This window comes from Dermacentor andersoni, chromosome 4 (assembly GCF_023375885.2).
Source record: "Dermacentor andersoni chromosome 4, qqDerAnde1_hic_scaffold, whole genome shotgun sequence".
Classification (NCBI taxonomy): Eukaryota; Metazoa; Arthropoda; class Arachnida; order Ixodida; family Ixodidae; genus Dermacentor; species Dermacentor andersoni.
Window position 1 is genome coordinate 18,110,325 of NC_092817.1, and position 16,753 is coordinate 18,127,077.

Sequence of the window (16,753 nt, forward strand, 5' to 3'; positions counted from 1 at the left end):
TAACAGACACAAAAAATTATTTCGCGAGAATCAATGAGCACGCGCGCACACACAAGCTCAAGCGAGGATACAATTGGAATAACATGGGAAGCAAGACTATCGGTAACCGCCAGCAGAACACCACCACCAGACCGGTAATCACGATCACATCGGTAAAATTTGTAGCACTTTTCACAGTCCAAAATTTCTTCATTTTTAACTTTTGCAGAAAGCCAAGTCTCCGTTAGACCAACAATGTCAGCAGAGCAGGAATCAATAGCGGAAGACAATTCCACGCGTTTATTCAGAATACTCCGTATATTGGAAAGAAAAATAGAGGCGTCTTTTGCGCAGGATCTGGGCGGGCATAGCTATGATGCACTGGAAGTGCCAGCACGTGCAGTTACAGTACCAGCGCTATCTTGCGTATCCACTGATCGTGCTGAAGCGATTTCGCGTACGCTGTTACTTACTGAGCAGTACACGTACGTTTTTTTGTCCATGATTAGTTTATTCATGCGAAGAGAGTACGTCTTCCCGGCTACCTTTGCAAATTCTGTTAGTTTCCTCCTCGAGTTTCGCGTAGCTCTGCAATAATCTTCGCTAGCTGATACACCAGTCCCCTTGAGCTTGTATTTCTGCGCCCAGACTGCATCCCTGACTTTAGACGACGAAAACTTGATGATAATTGGCCGAGTCTTTTTATCTGTGTAGGATCCTAATCTGTGTGCTCGGGAAACTTCCGAGTCGGAAATTTGTATTTTAAGGTGACGAGACAAAACGTCTTGAACAAGGCCTTCTGACTGAGCCCATGTCTCAGTCGGGCAGTCCGGTATTCCAAAGAACAATAGATTATCTCGTCTCGACCTGTCTTCAAGATCGTCCAGTCGAGAATTGAGTGCCTGGCCTTCCATTCTGACAGCTTCGGTGATTAGACGTGGTGCATCATTAAGAGCTGCAGAACCGTCGAATGATTCGACAAAGGATTCAACCGCGCATAATCTTACTGATAGATTAGCGACGGTCTGTACTAAGACCTCCTGCTTTGTCTTTAAGTCGTCGAGAGCTGCCTTGAGCTCAACGTGACGGTGGTCAACGTTTTCAGAAAGTTTAGTGATAGCATCAAGTATTTCTTTGTTAGTAGGACCAGGGTTGAGTTCAACGTCACCGCAACACATTAAGAGCTTCGTAACAAATACGCATTCGCACAAGCACTGAAAGAGCACACTTGGGCACGGTAGGAGCAGCAGGCAGACGTTGCTAGTCCGCTTACAATAGAGAGAGGGGGGTTTACTAACCTGCACAAAAAGCAAGATCGGGCTTTTGAGCGACTGCATGGCTGCCGCTCCACCGTGCCCACTGAAGGGGCGTAGGATTTCCAGTGCTCTTATATCCTCCTGCGTCGCTGCAGTCGCCAGCAGTGTTGTCGACCCGCTGACCATGGAAGGAATGTGCCCGGTAAAGCAGAACTGATGACATGAGGACGCATTATTGAAGATCGGGACCGTCAGCAATGCTGGTGATGGACAGCCGGTGATCGCTGGATCCGAAGGTTGTAGCCACGTGCCAGACCGAGCGATAAACTGCACAAAAAGCAAGATCGGGCTTTTGAGCGACTGCATGGCTGCCGCTCCACCGTGCCCACTGAAGGGGCGTAGGATTTCCAGTGCTCTTATATCCTCCTGCGTCGCTGCAGTCGCCAGCAGTGTTGTCGACCCGCTGACCATGGAAGGAATGTGCCCGGTAAAGCAGAACTGATGACATGAGGACGCATTATTGAAGATCGGGACCGTCAGCAACGCTGGTGATGGACAGCCGGTGATCGCTGGATCCGAAGGTTGTAGCCACGTGCCAGACCGAGCGATAAACTGCACAAAAAGCAAGGTCGGGCTTTTGAGCGACTGCATGGCTGCCGCTCCACCGTGCCCACTGAAGGGGCGTAGGATTTCCAGTGCTCTTATATCCTCCTGCGTCGCTGCAGTCGCCAGCAGTGTTGTCGACCCGCTGACCATGGAAGGAATGTGCCCGGTAAAGCAGAACTGATGACATGAGGACGCATTATTGAAGATCGGGACCGTCAGCAACGCTGGTGATGGACAGCCGGTGATCGCTGGATCCGAAGGTTGTAGCCACGTGCCAGACCGAGCGATAAACTGCACAAAAAGCAAGATCGGGATTATGCAGGCGGTCAAAACGAATCCAACTTAAACCTTCACTTGGACTGATCTTTACATCACAGTTTGAATTGAACAAAAGCAACGCATGCCACATGCGCACTTCACGGCACGACCCTCCATTGCAACAGCGGCACGCAATGCTTATCGATGTGTGAGTTGTGGGTCCGCACTGAATGCATTTCATTCAAGCTCGTTTGGTTATGCAGGAGTGGCAGTGGATTCTGATGCGCTACAAGCTGAAAGCCACTTTCAAAACTAACAGCATGTGTGTAGTGTCGGCAGTCACCGACGTGAAGGCTGGATGCCAAGGGATGAGCAAGAAGAGACGTACCAACCGTGAGGTGTCTGTACGCTGACTGGCATGCAAGTACATAGAGATGTGCAGAGTTTTTAGGGTGGTCAAAGAGTGAGGGCGGCTGATTCCAGCAGGAAGTCAATTATGAAACCCAACACACAATTGGCCGGTTAAACAGCATATTGTTGGTATCAACATATTGCAGTGGAAATGTGGCACGGCACATATCTATACAAGCTGGTTTGCTTCCGTGGTGTGTCCATTTATATCTTAGGTAAAAAGGCGCATCAAGCACTTCGACGTGCGCAAGGTGAACCGGGGTTTGTTCTCTGAGCCTTCGAGCAACGCAATCTATTAGGGTTATCGTTGCGATCAGTATGTAAAAGACCATTCCGCTGCGCAAGTGACTTGCAGCGTTTGTGAGAAAGAAGCTTTTCTGCTTTTGGTACAGATTTGGAGAAGGAAGTCCTGCTTTTCACGATCTCTGGAAACTGTCAGAGTCGTGCAGAGATGTCAGATCAAACTATTTCGCAGTCCCCTTCGAGTTCGATATATCCACAATCGACTGTAGTATACATGTATTTCTCATTGCTGCAAATGGTATAGTTGGAAACAAGAAAAATTATTTAATTTAGAGTGCTTCAAAATCAACTGTTCTGCAAAGCAAACTTCGGCACCACAGAAAAGTTTTCAAGAATTTTTCCATTGCTAAAGTGGGTAACGGATTGTGTGATATTTCATGAGGCATGAAATGGCACACAGAGCTTTGTGACAGAGTTCGCACCATCTACCATCTGACCTGCTACTCAAAGGGACCTGGAATGTGCAATTTCAAGAATGCAGCCGTTGAGCGCTGACAAAGCGCTGCCATTTACGTAGTAGAGCCCAGAGACCACAATAAATGCGGCCTTCGAGCACTTACAAACTGCTGCTTCCTATGTAGTGGTACACAAAGACCAGCCAAATATGGCCTTCGAGCACTAAAAGAGTGCTGCAGTCTGTGTAGTAGAGCACAAAGGTCGCAATAAACACAACTTTCGTGTGCTTACACTGTGCAGTTACCTATGTAGTAGAAGATAAAATTAGTGGATGCACGCTGCTCGTCCATATTGTTTCGAAAATGAAAATAATGCTCGGGACGGGCTCAGCTTGTCCAAATCAAAATTTACCAGTATCACGTTGGCTAGCTAGGCTCGTCAAACATGCTTGAAGGGTTTAGTAAAGCAGTTGACCATGGTAAACTGCAGTGGGAACAAAACTCATTTATTAATCATCTGAAACTGAAGAAATAAAAGATAGAAAATTATGTTGGAATGCTGATAAACTCGACATAAGTTTTACATAACAGCGTATTGAATTGTTTAATGCCTCAAAAGCAACAATATGACCGCCGTAATTTGTTCTCTCTTTTGTGGAAAAAAAGAAAAAGAAAAGAAAGTTTATTTTGATGCAAATCTTGTTACGTTAGTATTGAGTAAATCTTCTCTGTGAATAAACAAAAGTAGGTTGTGATCCGTAATAATTTGATATGTAAGATTACTGAGATTATAGTTGATTAGATCCTCTATACGCAATATATTCAGCTGTTGATACACTGAGGTAATATAGTAATCGCATGGACTCCAAGTAATGATGCGAATGGCTTGGCTTGGAAGTAAAGACGTTTGTGGTTATTTAAAGTAAGGGCAGGGTAAATTTGAAAGGTCTGCTTTAAAAAGATTTAATTTTCTGAGGTGTCAACAAAAAGAAAAGTCTATGTAGGTCCACGATTTCTCATGCTCATTGTATGATTTGCTATTCTCAACTTTCGTGTGATGTAGCATGTGTTACGATGCCCCACTGTAGTGAGAAGTGTTCAGTTTATATATGACAATTGCACTGTTACAGATGTCCTGGCCATCAAGGTAGTTGACAACAATGCATGAAAGTAATGCTAACTTGAAACGTGCCTCTCCATTACAGTCGCCGACCGTTTATTTGGACCTCATGGGGACCGCAGAAATGTCCGAATAAACCGAAAAAAAAAAAAACAGACTCAGAAAAAAAAAATCCTTTATTTCCAAGCCCTTATTCGGGTGTGGCAGTAGGCTCGAAGAAATCGTGAATGCGCTGTTGCACACTGTTCCGTTTACACACAATCAGATCAGCCTGAATCTCGGAGAGGGTCATGCAGTCACTATAGGCGGCTGAAAGCACAATCACTGCTTGTACAAGCTCCGTGTGCGATGGCAGCGGTGCACGTGGTGCGTCATCCTCTGCCTCATCATTCGGCGGGGCAGCAGAAACCTGACGAATGATCTCGTCGTCGTTAAGTTCTGCTCATGTCGGTACGGCACTGTCAGCATCTGTAAAACTGTCAAATGAGGCAGTGTCCGGAATCGCAATGCCACCACTGCGCAGGTCTCGAAGAACATTTTCGGCTTCAGTAGGGAGCACATCGGAAGGCGACAGATCTGGGTTCTCCATGGCACCCACTTCATCGGTTACAACAAATCCAGTGTGCCGAAAGCAGTTCTGTAGAGTGGCAGGGGCCACCACTTTCCAGGCATCCGCAAGCATGTTTATTGCCGACAGAAAGCTAACAGCGTAGTGCTTGCCGGCGTCGACGCAGACGACCATGCTGTTCAAGAGGCGTGCTCTGTAGAGGACCTTCAAATTTTTTATAATGCCCTGGTCCATGGGCTGGAGGACACTCATTGTGTTGGGTGGCAGGAATTCCAAGCGGATGGACTCGAGATCATGGATGTGACCACGTGCACCGCATTTATCCACAAAAAGCAGTACTTTCCGGTGTTGCGACTTGAACTTCCTGTCGAGTTTGTGGATGTAGTCGCTGAGAGCTTCTGCGTGATCCATGCTTTTGTGTTGGCCTCACACCACACGGGCAGCAACTTCGCTCCCTTGAAACACTTCGGGCTTTTTCATTTACCAATCACAAGAAACTGAAGCTTCTCTGTCCCTGACATGTTGCTGCCTACCATTATGGTGACGCGCTCTTTACTATGCTTCCCACCATGGCAGGGATCGCCAGACTCAGAAAGGGTCTTATCAGGCAGCATCTTATAGAATAGAGCTGTTTCATCGCAGTTAAAAACATAGTCTGGCGAAAACTGGGACAACAGCGACTCCAGAGTCTCCGAGCGATAATTTGCAACAAGGGTCCGGTCGACGGCACTACTCTTGCCACACATCCTCTTGAATGCTAGGTCATACCTTTTCTTGAAGTTATGGAGCCATCTGCATGGAACATAAGCCCTCGATGTTCATCCGGAGAGCGAGCATCTCTGCCTTCAGCTTCAAGTCTCCAGACACAGGAATCCGCTTGGCAACCGTAGCACACAACCACATGTGGAGGGCTTCTTCGAGCTTCGGGTGGCTGCCATCTCTAAAAGTTTTCCTTTCCAAGCTGGAGGAAGACTTCGTTGCTTCGTTGAGAATCTTCGTCTTGTTTCGAATGTAATCTGAGACCGTCTGCTTTGAAATATTAGATTCTTGAGCAACTCCGCTTTGAGACCGGCTGCTCAGGACTTGCTGCACAATGGCGATCTTTTTTGCCATTGACGTTGTGGTACATTTAGTACCACGCTTGCCAGCATTCCCCAGTGCAGTGTGCGCAGGCAGTACCTGCACCATTGGACACTTGATGCGATGTTTCCGTATGCCACGTTCGATCACCGCAACCTCAACACAGAACACAAAACAAACACTACTGCGCTGTCACGCCGGCACCATTCGCACAAACTAAGAATGTTGCCTACTCGCAGCGTCGTGCACGAAGAAAGAAACAAATCAGCTGCTGGATTGCCTTGACATGGCTTACTAAGCTGAGACCGGGACTGCTGTATTCACTTATAGCCACTCTACCGAACCAGGCAGAAACGATGATGATGGGCGGGGATTTTCAGTAGCGCCGCCTCGTGGGACAGCAAGGAGGCTCAGTTCAAAACAAAAATGGCATTCAGCAAGTCTAACCATGCACCGGTCAGAGTCAGTGGGGGCAAGTGCCATCGATCGAGTTGGCTCAAGAAGTGTCCGAAAAATCAGATGAGAGGTTGCAAGGTGTCTGAACTTTCTGCAGTTGTTATACATTATGGTCTATGGGGAGAATGGTGGTTCCGCGAAGCAGACCGAATAATCGAGCATGTCAGAATTTCGGAGTCTGAAAAATCAGTTGGTGACTGTAGTGTGATTTGTCAAGTTCACTCCCGTTGGTATGAAAGGGCCCTGAACCACCCCTTGAGCTTGGTGAAAAAGAATATCTGCTTTATAGCATACGCTGCTGTGAATATCGTAGCCAAGTTTTGCAGTTGTGTGCAGCAAGTCGAGCTCGGAAGCGCAGTGCGAAGTCACATTTTTCTCAAACACTTTCTTTTCAAATAAAGCCTTCTCTTTACCCTCTGTGAAGCTGCCTGCAACTGCCATATTTCGTCATTTAGCAGATTCCTATAGATTGCTTCTATTGGCCTATAGCTGACATCAATCAAGAAGGGTATTTGGATCAGTTCGTTTTCTTCTGTTACTGTGTATATTTATTGACTCAATTTGTTAAACAGGCTGAAGCAAGCAAAAATCTGCATTTCGAATTCCGATAAGAATTCATACTTCCTGAAGACGCCGACTATTGTCTGCTCACGCTTGAGTGCAGCGCAACCACTCGTATAGGAATGAACATTTGGCCACACTGCTTACCGGTGTCCTAGCCGTTAAATCTCGATAATTTCGATTTGTTTTGAACACTCAACAAGCTGAAACATAAGGTCAGACCACATATACACTTGCCAGTGCGGGCTCACATTTGGATGCTCCTGGCACCTTGGCAGACATCGCTTCATATTGAGCCGTTGACAGTGCTTCAAAATGCGCAATTTGGATGTGGCTACTATCCATTGGTCAAGCTGTTGCAGGGCAAAGCTGGTCTCCAGCCCTGCCATGCAGATAGAAAACGTAGTTTGCCTCTACAGTTGCATGTAGGTGCGACACACCCGCTTGCTGAGCTCGCTGTGGCTAACCGAGGACAACAGCATACTCTGAGTGGTCTCTGTAGGTGACGTGGTTCCAAGCGTGTGGTGAGTCGGCCCAAGGACCAGCATTTCACTGGCACAGGTCATCTGCTTCCCGAGTTACACATTCGAGGTGTGTCGCCACCATGGTCGAAGCTCGTTACATTAGGAATCCTTTCAATGCGAGTTCACAGTAGGGCATCCATCGCTTGACCGATGTGGGTGCTGCGGACCTACTTGCGTGAGCGAACATAAAGGCGCCATTTCATTTGACCTTTGAAAATTGTGTGAATTCCATAGAGATATGTGTGAAAGAAATACTTACCCCTCAGTGCAAGAAAACACAGCTGCACATAGCTCTAGCACACTGTAGCACAGCAAATGGCCGAAACACTGTGAACACAATTACAAGTTGAGGGATAGCCTCCTAGTTTAGCACATCGTAGGCACCAAAGTCGGAAGTATAGTTGAAGAAGGATTAGGAGCACCGTGAAGGCTAGATTTGATTGCCAATAACTCCACTTCTGCTGAATGCATTGAAGTACTTTTTGCCGCAAAGTATTTCTGAAGTAGTCTATTTTAACTTGAAATGCATTTCTCGACTTAGATAAAAAGTATTTCAGCGCCCCTTTAACTAAATAGTGCTCTCTGTAAATTGATGTCACCAAAAGCGATTGATCATAAATGTAGCCCCAGCATGTTGCCTGAAAATGTTGCAAATGTAGCAAAGGTAGAAGCACTGCATGCAGCTTTGAAGGTGTGTTTTAAGAAACACATTGCTTTTCGTAATGAATTTTAGTGCCAGGTGTGCAAAGATTGTGTTGTATGCTTCGCGGGGCAAGAGTACTTGAGAAGAAGGAAACGTGAGTGCCAGATGCAGTTCCCATTCCACTGGTAGAGAAAGCAATGTTGAACTAATCACATGATGCTGCACAGTGCCATTCTGTGGTGTTCAATGATCAGCTGCTGCAATTACAAAAAAATTATAGGGTTTTACGTACCAAAACCACTTTCTGATTATGAGGCACGCCGTAGGGGAGGACTCCGGAAATTTTTACCACCTGGCGTTCTTTAATGTGCACCTAAATCTAAGTACATGGGTGTTTTCACATTTGGCCTCCATCGAAATGCGGCCGCCGTGGCTGGGATTCGATCCCACTACCTGGGGCTCAGCAGCCCAACACCATAGCCACTGAGCAACCATGGCGGGTTGCTATAATCATTGGGTGCTATTATATGGCTTTTCCTTGGCTTGATTTGGGTTTGCTATGCATGATAGCTGTCTCCTGCTGCACAATTGCTAGTAAACACGTGTCATTGCTTTCTTCTGATGATGTTGGGTGTTGTTGATTAATTGCCGAGTTCTGACACCCTAAAGCAATTCATATGCTATGTGTAGCATCATAATGAAGGGTTCCAGAATTATATTTGCTGCCTGAAGTTTTTAACATAAACGGAAATATTACTGTCTGAAGTACATTAGTATTTTATGTGTTCTGTCTCTTTGGGAATGAAAACATTGTGATTACGGGTGTTATATCTGCTGAACCACCCTGGATGGGGACCCTGCTCCAGTCAACGTCTCATTGCTGCCATCTCATGCATGAATGTGTTTTCAGGGTTGGTGAAGTTCGACCAGGCTTCCTGCAGCCACAGTTCCCGCCATGCAGGCCACCTTTTACTGCTGGGGATCCAGGCCTTCCTCCAATGGGGACACCTCGACTTGGTGGACCCCCGCCACCCCCTCAGGCCCTTCTTGCATCGAGCTTAGCTCCTCCTCCTCCACTTGCACCACCCTCCATGACGGTGACCAGGCCACACCTAGTGGGGCCTGAGACAGCAGCTCGAGGGCAGCCTGTATTCATGGTTGCAGCAGGCCAGCCGCAGCCAATGCAACAACCCCTACAGCCGCCACTTCAGCAGCCAATGCAGCAACCAATGCAGCAGCCAATGCAGCAACCAGTGCAGCAACCCATGCAGCAGCCAATGCAGCAGCCAATGCAGCAGCCAATGCAGCAGCCAATGCAGCAGCCAATGCAGCAACCGGTACAGCAGCCGATGCAGCAGCCGATGCAACAGCCGATGCAACAGCCCCTTCAGCAACCTATTCAACAAACTCTGACAAAGCCGCCTGCCTTGCAGACGACAGTGCAACCGCCAACTATGTCACAGATGCCAGCAGTCACTCTGCCAAGCCCCTTTCCGGCAGTGCAGGTGGATGGCCACGCGGCCCAGCAGTCGCCATCACAAGGTATGCGCTGCCTGCTTTGGCAAACTTTTTTTTTTGCATTGATAACTCAAATGGGCTTAAACACTCGAACCTCGTTATAATGAAACACGATGTAACAAAATAATGGATATAACAAAGTAAATGAAATTCCCCTTGAAATCCCCTTAGAGATCCATGTATTCAAAACCTCATTTTAACAAAGGGAAATTGTCCGACCAATGGATGTAATGAACTAGATTTGTCTCTAAAATGAAAAAATGCCCCACCGTTGCTTGCCGAGTACATCGCTCTACCGCGTACCGAGCCAGCGCGGCGAAGTTCACCTGCAATCTTGATCACAGTGCTATGTGCCTCGTGCTGCTCAACCACGACAAGCCAAGTGGAAAGCAGACGTGACAGATCGTCACAATAGAACAGAAGCAGCTATCTAAATGCTGTCACGTCGGGTGCTAAGCCACGTGTTGCACACGCTGAAGATTCTTTTGTTGTTTTAGTGGAGTTTCATTGCATGTGTGGCCATGTAGCAGTTCCATGGGCTGCAATGTTGTCTTCCTATTTCGATGTTTACAATTGTGTACCCCAGTGGATATATAAGGCAGTAAATGACAATAATGGATATAACGAAGTAATTGTGGCTCCCCTTCAACTTCGTTATGATGAGGTTCGAGTGTATCTGACTTGAAATGTAGCTTGTGTAAACTATCCACCCCCAGTACCTAATTGCGTCATCATAGCATAAGCCGGAAGCCACAGCAGTACTACAGGTTTTCCCGCTCAATCTAATCCAACTACCAGTCATTTTAATCCAAGAGTCACTCAGTTTAATCCAAGCAGCATTAAATTTAATCCAAACGCCGACCAAAATAATCCAGATGCCTGTGAATTTAACCCAAGCATAACACACTTCAAAAACTTTGGGTTTCAAGGCAATCGAAATTTTGTGAAAATTTTAGGTGTTTCTGTTTATATTCCAAACAGAGTTTCTCCCATGTGACCAATGACAATCTTTCGGCGCTTTTCTTTTTTGTGTTTTGAGATCAACTCAGAAGACGGATATTCTTGCAGACAAGTTTTAAGAAGCGTCAGCATTGGATCGTTAAGAGATTTAGTGACGCAGGTAGCATGTCATCATGGTTATCATCTGAAACATGAATAAGTGACTCAGTGGCGATCACTGGGCAGGGGTAGACCTTGGTCACTAGTCAATATGAATCCCTTTTTCTATCGCTCTCAGTAGCCTTCAATCGAACACATTGTCATTGACACTATTCTGATTCTCATGAAATTAGCAATTAACTGCATGATGCACCTAACTGATAGGGCCTAGTCATTAGTGAACATGAGTTACTATGCTCAATTCAATGTTATTGCTGTTTTGAATGCTATAACATCATGGATATCAAATGAAATGTCATAAAACGAGAGATTCAACCATGACTAATAGGAATGGGTGTGCTTAGTCACTAGTGATTTTGAATCGCCTATTTTCTCTGAGAGTGGCATCTTTCATTCATTCTTGTTACCATTGGTGTCGATTAAACTGTCATAAAACGAGCATTTATCATTTCCAAATGATAATGCCGAATCATTAGTGGTCAATAATGATGCGCTCGCTTTAGCACTCTTCTATTTTCACGCAGCATAGTGTCATGGACATGAAATGAAGTCATTTAAACAGCAATTCAGTTATGGTAATTCATTGACACTGGGATTGAGTCACTACTGATCATTAACCACTATATTCAGAATGACATTGGTAGCTTTCATTAGTGGATGTCGTCATTGGTATCAATCAAACTCATAAAATTAGAATTTTTGGTATCATTGTTCAATGATAACGCCGAGTAATTAGAGATAACTAGTGATGCGCTCAGTCCAGTGTGCTTGTACTTTTATGTAGCATAGCATCATGGATGTTAAATAAAATCTTCGGAGATGCTAGGGTGTAGTCACTATGAATCACGGCTCACTTTGGTCTATATTACAGCCATCATTGGGGCACGTCATTAGTTTATATCAAAATGTCATTAAATGAGCACTTCTTGCTCATTTGTTGCTTGCTGATAATGGCAAGAAACACTTATTAATTATATTCGTGTTCATTATATTGAGCTTTGATTGTATGAGCACCAAATGTTTTCTTGGATAACATCCATTGATGCAGAAGTTTTACTGAATTTCTCTTTTTTCCTTGAGCAAGGTGTTGGTGCAGGATGGTAGTTTCGGCAGAATCAACCAGGACTGTGGCTCCATAAATGCTGCAGGTCATCGCATATGTCTAGTTTTCTGACCTACTTGATTATGCAGGCTTGTTTTTGCTTGAGTCATTAGGCAACCTTAGGAAAAAGGAGGGCCTTGCCTACAAAGTGTTGCTCTCATGTTCAACATTATCAGCATCTTTGTCATCTACACAGTTGGCACGGGCATTATCTTCTTTAGATTACTTTTGTTTATTCTTCTCATTCATTTGCAGCTGTCATATTGCAGTGCACAAAAGGTTTCTAATGCAGCCTGTGCCTATGAAATCAATGCGTAGCCACCTCCTACTTGCCCAGACAAGCTCCCGAGGCTGTTATATGTGCACCAGACACCATAAATAAAATGTTCTTGCATGCACTCAGATGATAGCTCACTGGCTAAGGCATTGCACTCTCAGTTAAGTTTGGGTACTGTAGACCCTGCTGTCACTGGAGAATTAAGTTTTTCCTCTATTATATTGCTGTAGAGTCGTTTAGTGAACAGATTGCTTGTGCATCCTTCTAGTCAATTCAGATTGGTTCCACAGATCTATGCCACTGTGTTCATGCGGTGGCACATTTTCTTCCAGATCCAACTGCTGCTCCACCGCAACCATCGGCTTTGGATGTGAACGTGGGCGAACTCTTCTCCAAGCTGGTTGCTGCAGGCATCCTCAAGCAAAGTACGGGCAATGGGAATGCAGCAGCGAGCCAGTCTGCAGAGCAGTACCAACCAATGGCAACGGGTGGCCACTTGCAGAAGAAGAAAAGGAGGAGGGCACGAGGAGAGCACGCTAGACAGGAGCCGAAGAAACCTATCGAAGGCATCCCGCTGCTCAATTTCTCCAGGACAGACCAACTGAAGATGTAAGAGCTTGTCACCTTTGCAGGCATGATGCGTGGTTTGCCCACTTGTCGGTGCATACCGTAAAAACTGGACTATAGGTCGGACTGGAATATAGGTCGATCCCCCAACTAACGAATTCTAAAAATGAAAAAGAAAAATCTTTTTCAATGGCAAAAGTACTGAAAGACACCCTTACCTTGAAACAAATGCGACTCAGCTGGTTGCACAATGGTGGCAGTATTTATTTAAACGCTGCTCGCATGTGCACCTGGTTAAGTTTTTAACAGTATTGCGCGACCATCGACCCGTGTGCTTGTCAGCACCTTATTAATGGTGCTGAGCGGCGAAACAAATGAGATATGCCCATGTGTACACATGCGCTTACTTTCGCTATTTCGCCGCTCCGTGCAGTGATAATAAGGTGCTGATAAACACGCGGGTCGATGGTCGCGCGATACTGTTAAAAATTGGCCAGGTGTACAGTACACAGAAGGGCATGAAGTGCGCAAGTGCTACTCCGAATCAGAGCAACGCCTTTGATCAGAGTCGTCCGAACTAGAGTTGGATGACGAGTGCTTCTTGCTGCCAAGTCCATAGGCGCGCGTGATCTCTACCGCTTTCAAACGGATGCCTTCGGCAGTCACAGGCCGAATGCATCCCACCTTACACGCAGCTCCCGGACGAACTCCGCAACCTTGTCTTCCAGTTCTGTGGTCCGCTGCAATCCGCCCACGAAATGACGTTTTCTTTTGGTTGCTGCAAGTTGTAAAACGTTGCTTTTGCCTGCGCCACTACCGAATGCTCTTTTCGAATACTCCAAATTTGCGCTGTGCCGCCAGGTTGCCGTGGGCTTTCGCATACTCAATCACCTTTTTCTTGAAGGCAACAGTGAATTGATGTTGGCTTCTGCTCATTTTGAAACAAAATGTGAAAAAGCAGCCTTTAACCAATATAACTTTGTGACAATGGAAACGCAAAATGCCGGTGCCACAATGTCACCACGCTGCGCTGCTGCTGATGGCGATGTCGAAGGCAGCTGTTTACTTCATCTGCCCACTGTTGCAAGACTTCTGTAGTTTTTCTGCCAATGTCCAGTATATAAGACGAGGGTCGACGTTTCGCAATGGTCTATTGAAAAAAAGTTGAACCTATATTCCGGTCTTTACGGTAGTTTCACTGCTGCACATACGTTTTCAGTTCTCATTGAACAACATTTGTGTTACTACAGTGGAACCCCGGTTATACGACTTTCTCAGGACCGTGAAAAAGCGTCGTAAAATGCAGGCGTCGTAAAATCCGAACATAAATTATGCCTATAAAAATACTACTTATATCGCGCGACGGATTTACGAGAAACTTCAATGGAAACTACTAACATACTCTGCAGGGCTTGGAAACCCAAATTACCAAGAAAGTAAATGTGATAAGAATTAATGCTGCAGTACAGGTACCAATCATGCTTTATTCAAACGAACCTTTACGGCACTACAATGCCCACTGCCGCGATTCCCACCAGCCGGCGCGAACTTTAAAAAAAGTCGGTAAGTTTCTTTTGGACCTTGTTTGATCCGTGAACCAAGAGCTTTCGCTCGAGTTGGGCAACCTTCAAAAGGAGAACTGAGGTGAAACAGCGCGAAAAAAGACGAGGACACAAGTCTTTTTTCGCGCTGTTTCACCTCAGTTCTAAGTATGAACCAACTAGCCCTCATCAAGATTTTACTAATTCAAAAGGCGGTCCTCTGCAGCTTCGCGTGAACAGATGAAGTTCCAGATGCTGTCTATGTGCCGTAGCACCTCAGCAAACGTGGTAGGCACAGGCATGGCATCTGTGGCGGCGTCGTCGTCCTCGCCCGATGTCGCAGCGGTGTCGGCACTAGGCAAAGCCTCCTCGATGGCGTCATCCAGCGACACCTCGCTGCAGCTCGCAACCTCGTCGTCGGCCTCCACGTACTCGGCGAGGGTCATGGTGAGGTTTAAACCCTCGAAATCGTCGTCGGCGAAGCCTGCATTGGCCTCGAGCGGCATCGAGGTTGTTGTGTCCCCAGCAGAGGAGGCAGTCTCTCGCTTAAAGCCACAGTGCTTGAAAGAGTTAGCGATTGTGCTTCGCGACACTGTGTTCCACGAACTGGCAAAAAATGCAAGGCGTCGAGCACAGTGATCTTTTTTTCCGACTCGCTGTGCTCCATAGCCGCCAGCCGACGCTGCACTAACCGCTTCTGGTACCCTTGCTTGACGCACTTAATGATGCCGGCATCCAGTGGCTGCAGCCGGCTTGTGCAGTTGGGTAAAAAAAAAAAAAAACCTTTATCTTCCTCAGGCTGGACTTATCGTGTGGGTGGCATGGTGCGTTGTCCACGAAAAGCAATATTTTCCTCGCCTTAGCACCGATTTTGTTATCCAGCTGCTGCAAAATATTGCTGAAGAGTGAAGACGTCATCCATGCCTTTTTGTTGAAGTTGTCGCTGCACGGCAGCGTCTTCGAGTTCTTAAAGCACCGTGGCTTTGCAAACTCTCCAACAACGAGCCCGGGCAGCCTCTCGGCACCCTCCTCATTAGCACAGAATAGTGCCGTCACACACTCTTTACTACGCTTGCAACCATGACAGCTGGCACTCTTAAACGCAAGGGTTTGCTCAGGCTGCATATGGTAAAAAATACCGCTCTCATTGGCGTTGAAAACGTTGCAGGGCTTCTATGCAGCAATCATCTCTGGCAGCGACTGCATTCACTCGTTCACCGTCGAAATGTCCACGGAAGTGCTTTCTCTGGAGGAGCAGCTGTACACAATCCTGTTTCGTTTTTTAAAGCAATCCAGCCATCCGTTCGATGCCTGAAAGTCGTCGATGCCCAGGCACAATGCCACAAGGTCCGCCTTTTCTTTTAGAATGGCGCCGTCAACGTTGATCGCAGAGCTCTGTGTTTGATGCAGCCACTTGACGAGAACTTTTTCTAACTTCTCATGCTGTCCTCCTTTTACCGTTTTCCGCTTGAGCCCGAACTTGTTGGCATTCTGCAATATCACTGCTTTGTTTGTCAGTATCGTCTTAAAAAAAGATTCGGGTATCTTAAGGTCCCGGGCAATGCTGGCTTTCGTGACTCCATGCCGCTTTTCTGCTTCCTCGATAATATTCAGCCTATCGCCGAGCGACAGAACTGTCCACTTTCAGGACATTGTGCGTCGTGTTGCTCCACACAGCTCAAAAGCTCCGCTGAACGCTGGTCACTAGGATTACGACGAAGAACATGTGCGGTAAACCTAGGCCTCTCCGCACTACCTTGTCGGTGATCGGCTGCTGGGAAACTGGAAGGAGAGAAACGCTTCCCCAACGCGTCTAGAGGCGACGCTGCCAAGAGGAGAGGGTGAAAGTGATTGTGGAGAGGAAAACGCGCTATTTTAGCACAGCGAGCGTCGCAGGCGGCTGCTGGTGGGGGAGAGAGAAACGAATGATGAGACGAGGCAGGGAAGAAAGCTGCGCCTGAGCGAACCGGTCAAGCGGTGTCAAGCGCTCCGCATGCGGAAAGACGGAGCGAGGAAAGAGACCCGCGGCACTTTTCTTTCGTCCGCTGTTCCGTCCCGCGTTTCGCGAGGGTCGTCGTATAACGCGGCTCAGGCGTAACATTGCGTCGAATAACCAGGGTATTTAATGCATTGCTTCTATGGGGACTTCGCCGGGACTGCACTAATCCATTATAAAACCCGGGTCGTCGCAAAACAGGGGACATATAACCAGGATTCCACTGTAACCAACGCAAAAAAGTGCTGCTATATGGCCACTTCCGCTTTTAACTTAAGGCTAGTACACTGCCACTGTGATCACCTGAATCACAATCAACATTGTCGAGTGCCACTGGAAAATCTCATCACCACTCCTGAACTGCTCATCTTATTAGAAAATTCAGCTTGAGAGTTTTTCTTAGGATGTACCATATACCTTGCGAGGGCTTATGGTGGCAATTTTATTCAAACTATTACAGTAAAGCCTCGTTA

At 46.6% G+C, this 16,753-nt stretch overlaps 1 protein-coding gene across 5 annotated transcripts in view; it reads left to right on the plus strand.

Annotated features, from left to right (window-relative positions):
- Pcf11 (Pcf11 cleavage and polyadenylation factor subunit) overlaps positions 1 to 16,753 on the plus strand; it is a 98,858-nt gene that overhangs the window by 66,272 nt on the left and 15,833 nt on the right. For all 5 annotated transcript variants that reach the window (XM_050182594.2, XM_050182597.2, XM_050182595.2 and 2 more), the window contains 2 exons: positions 9,071 to 9,702; positions 12,509 to 12,785. In XM_050182594.2, the coding sequence (XP_050038551.1) occupies positions 9,071 to 9,702; positions 12,509 to 12,785 (909 nt within the window). The remainder of the gene's footprint in view (positions 1 to 9,070; positions 9,703 to 12,508; positions 12,786 to 16,753) is intronic.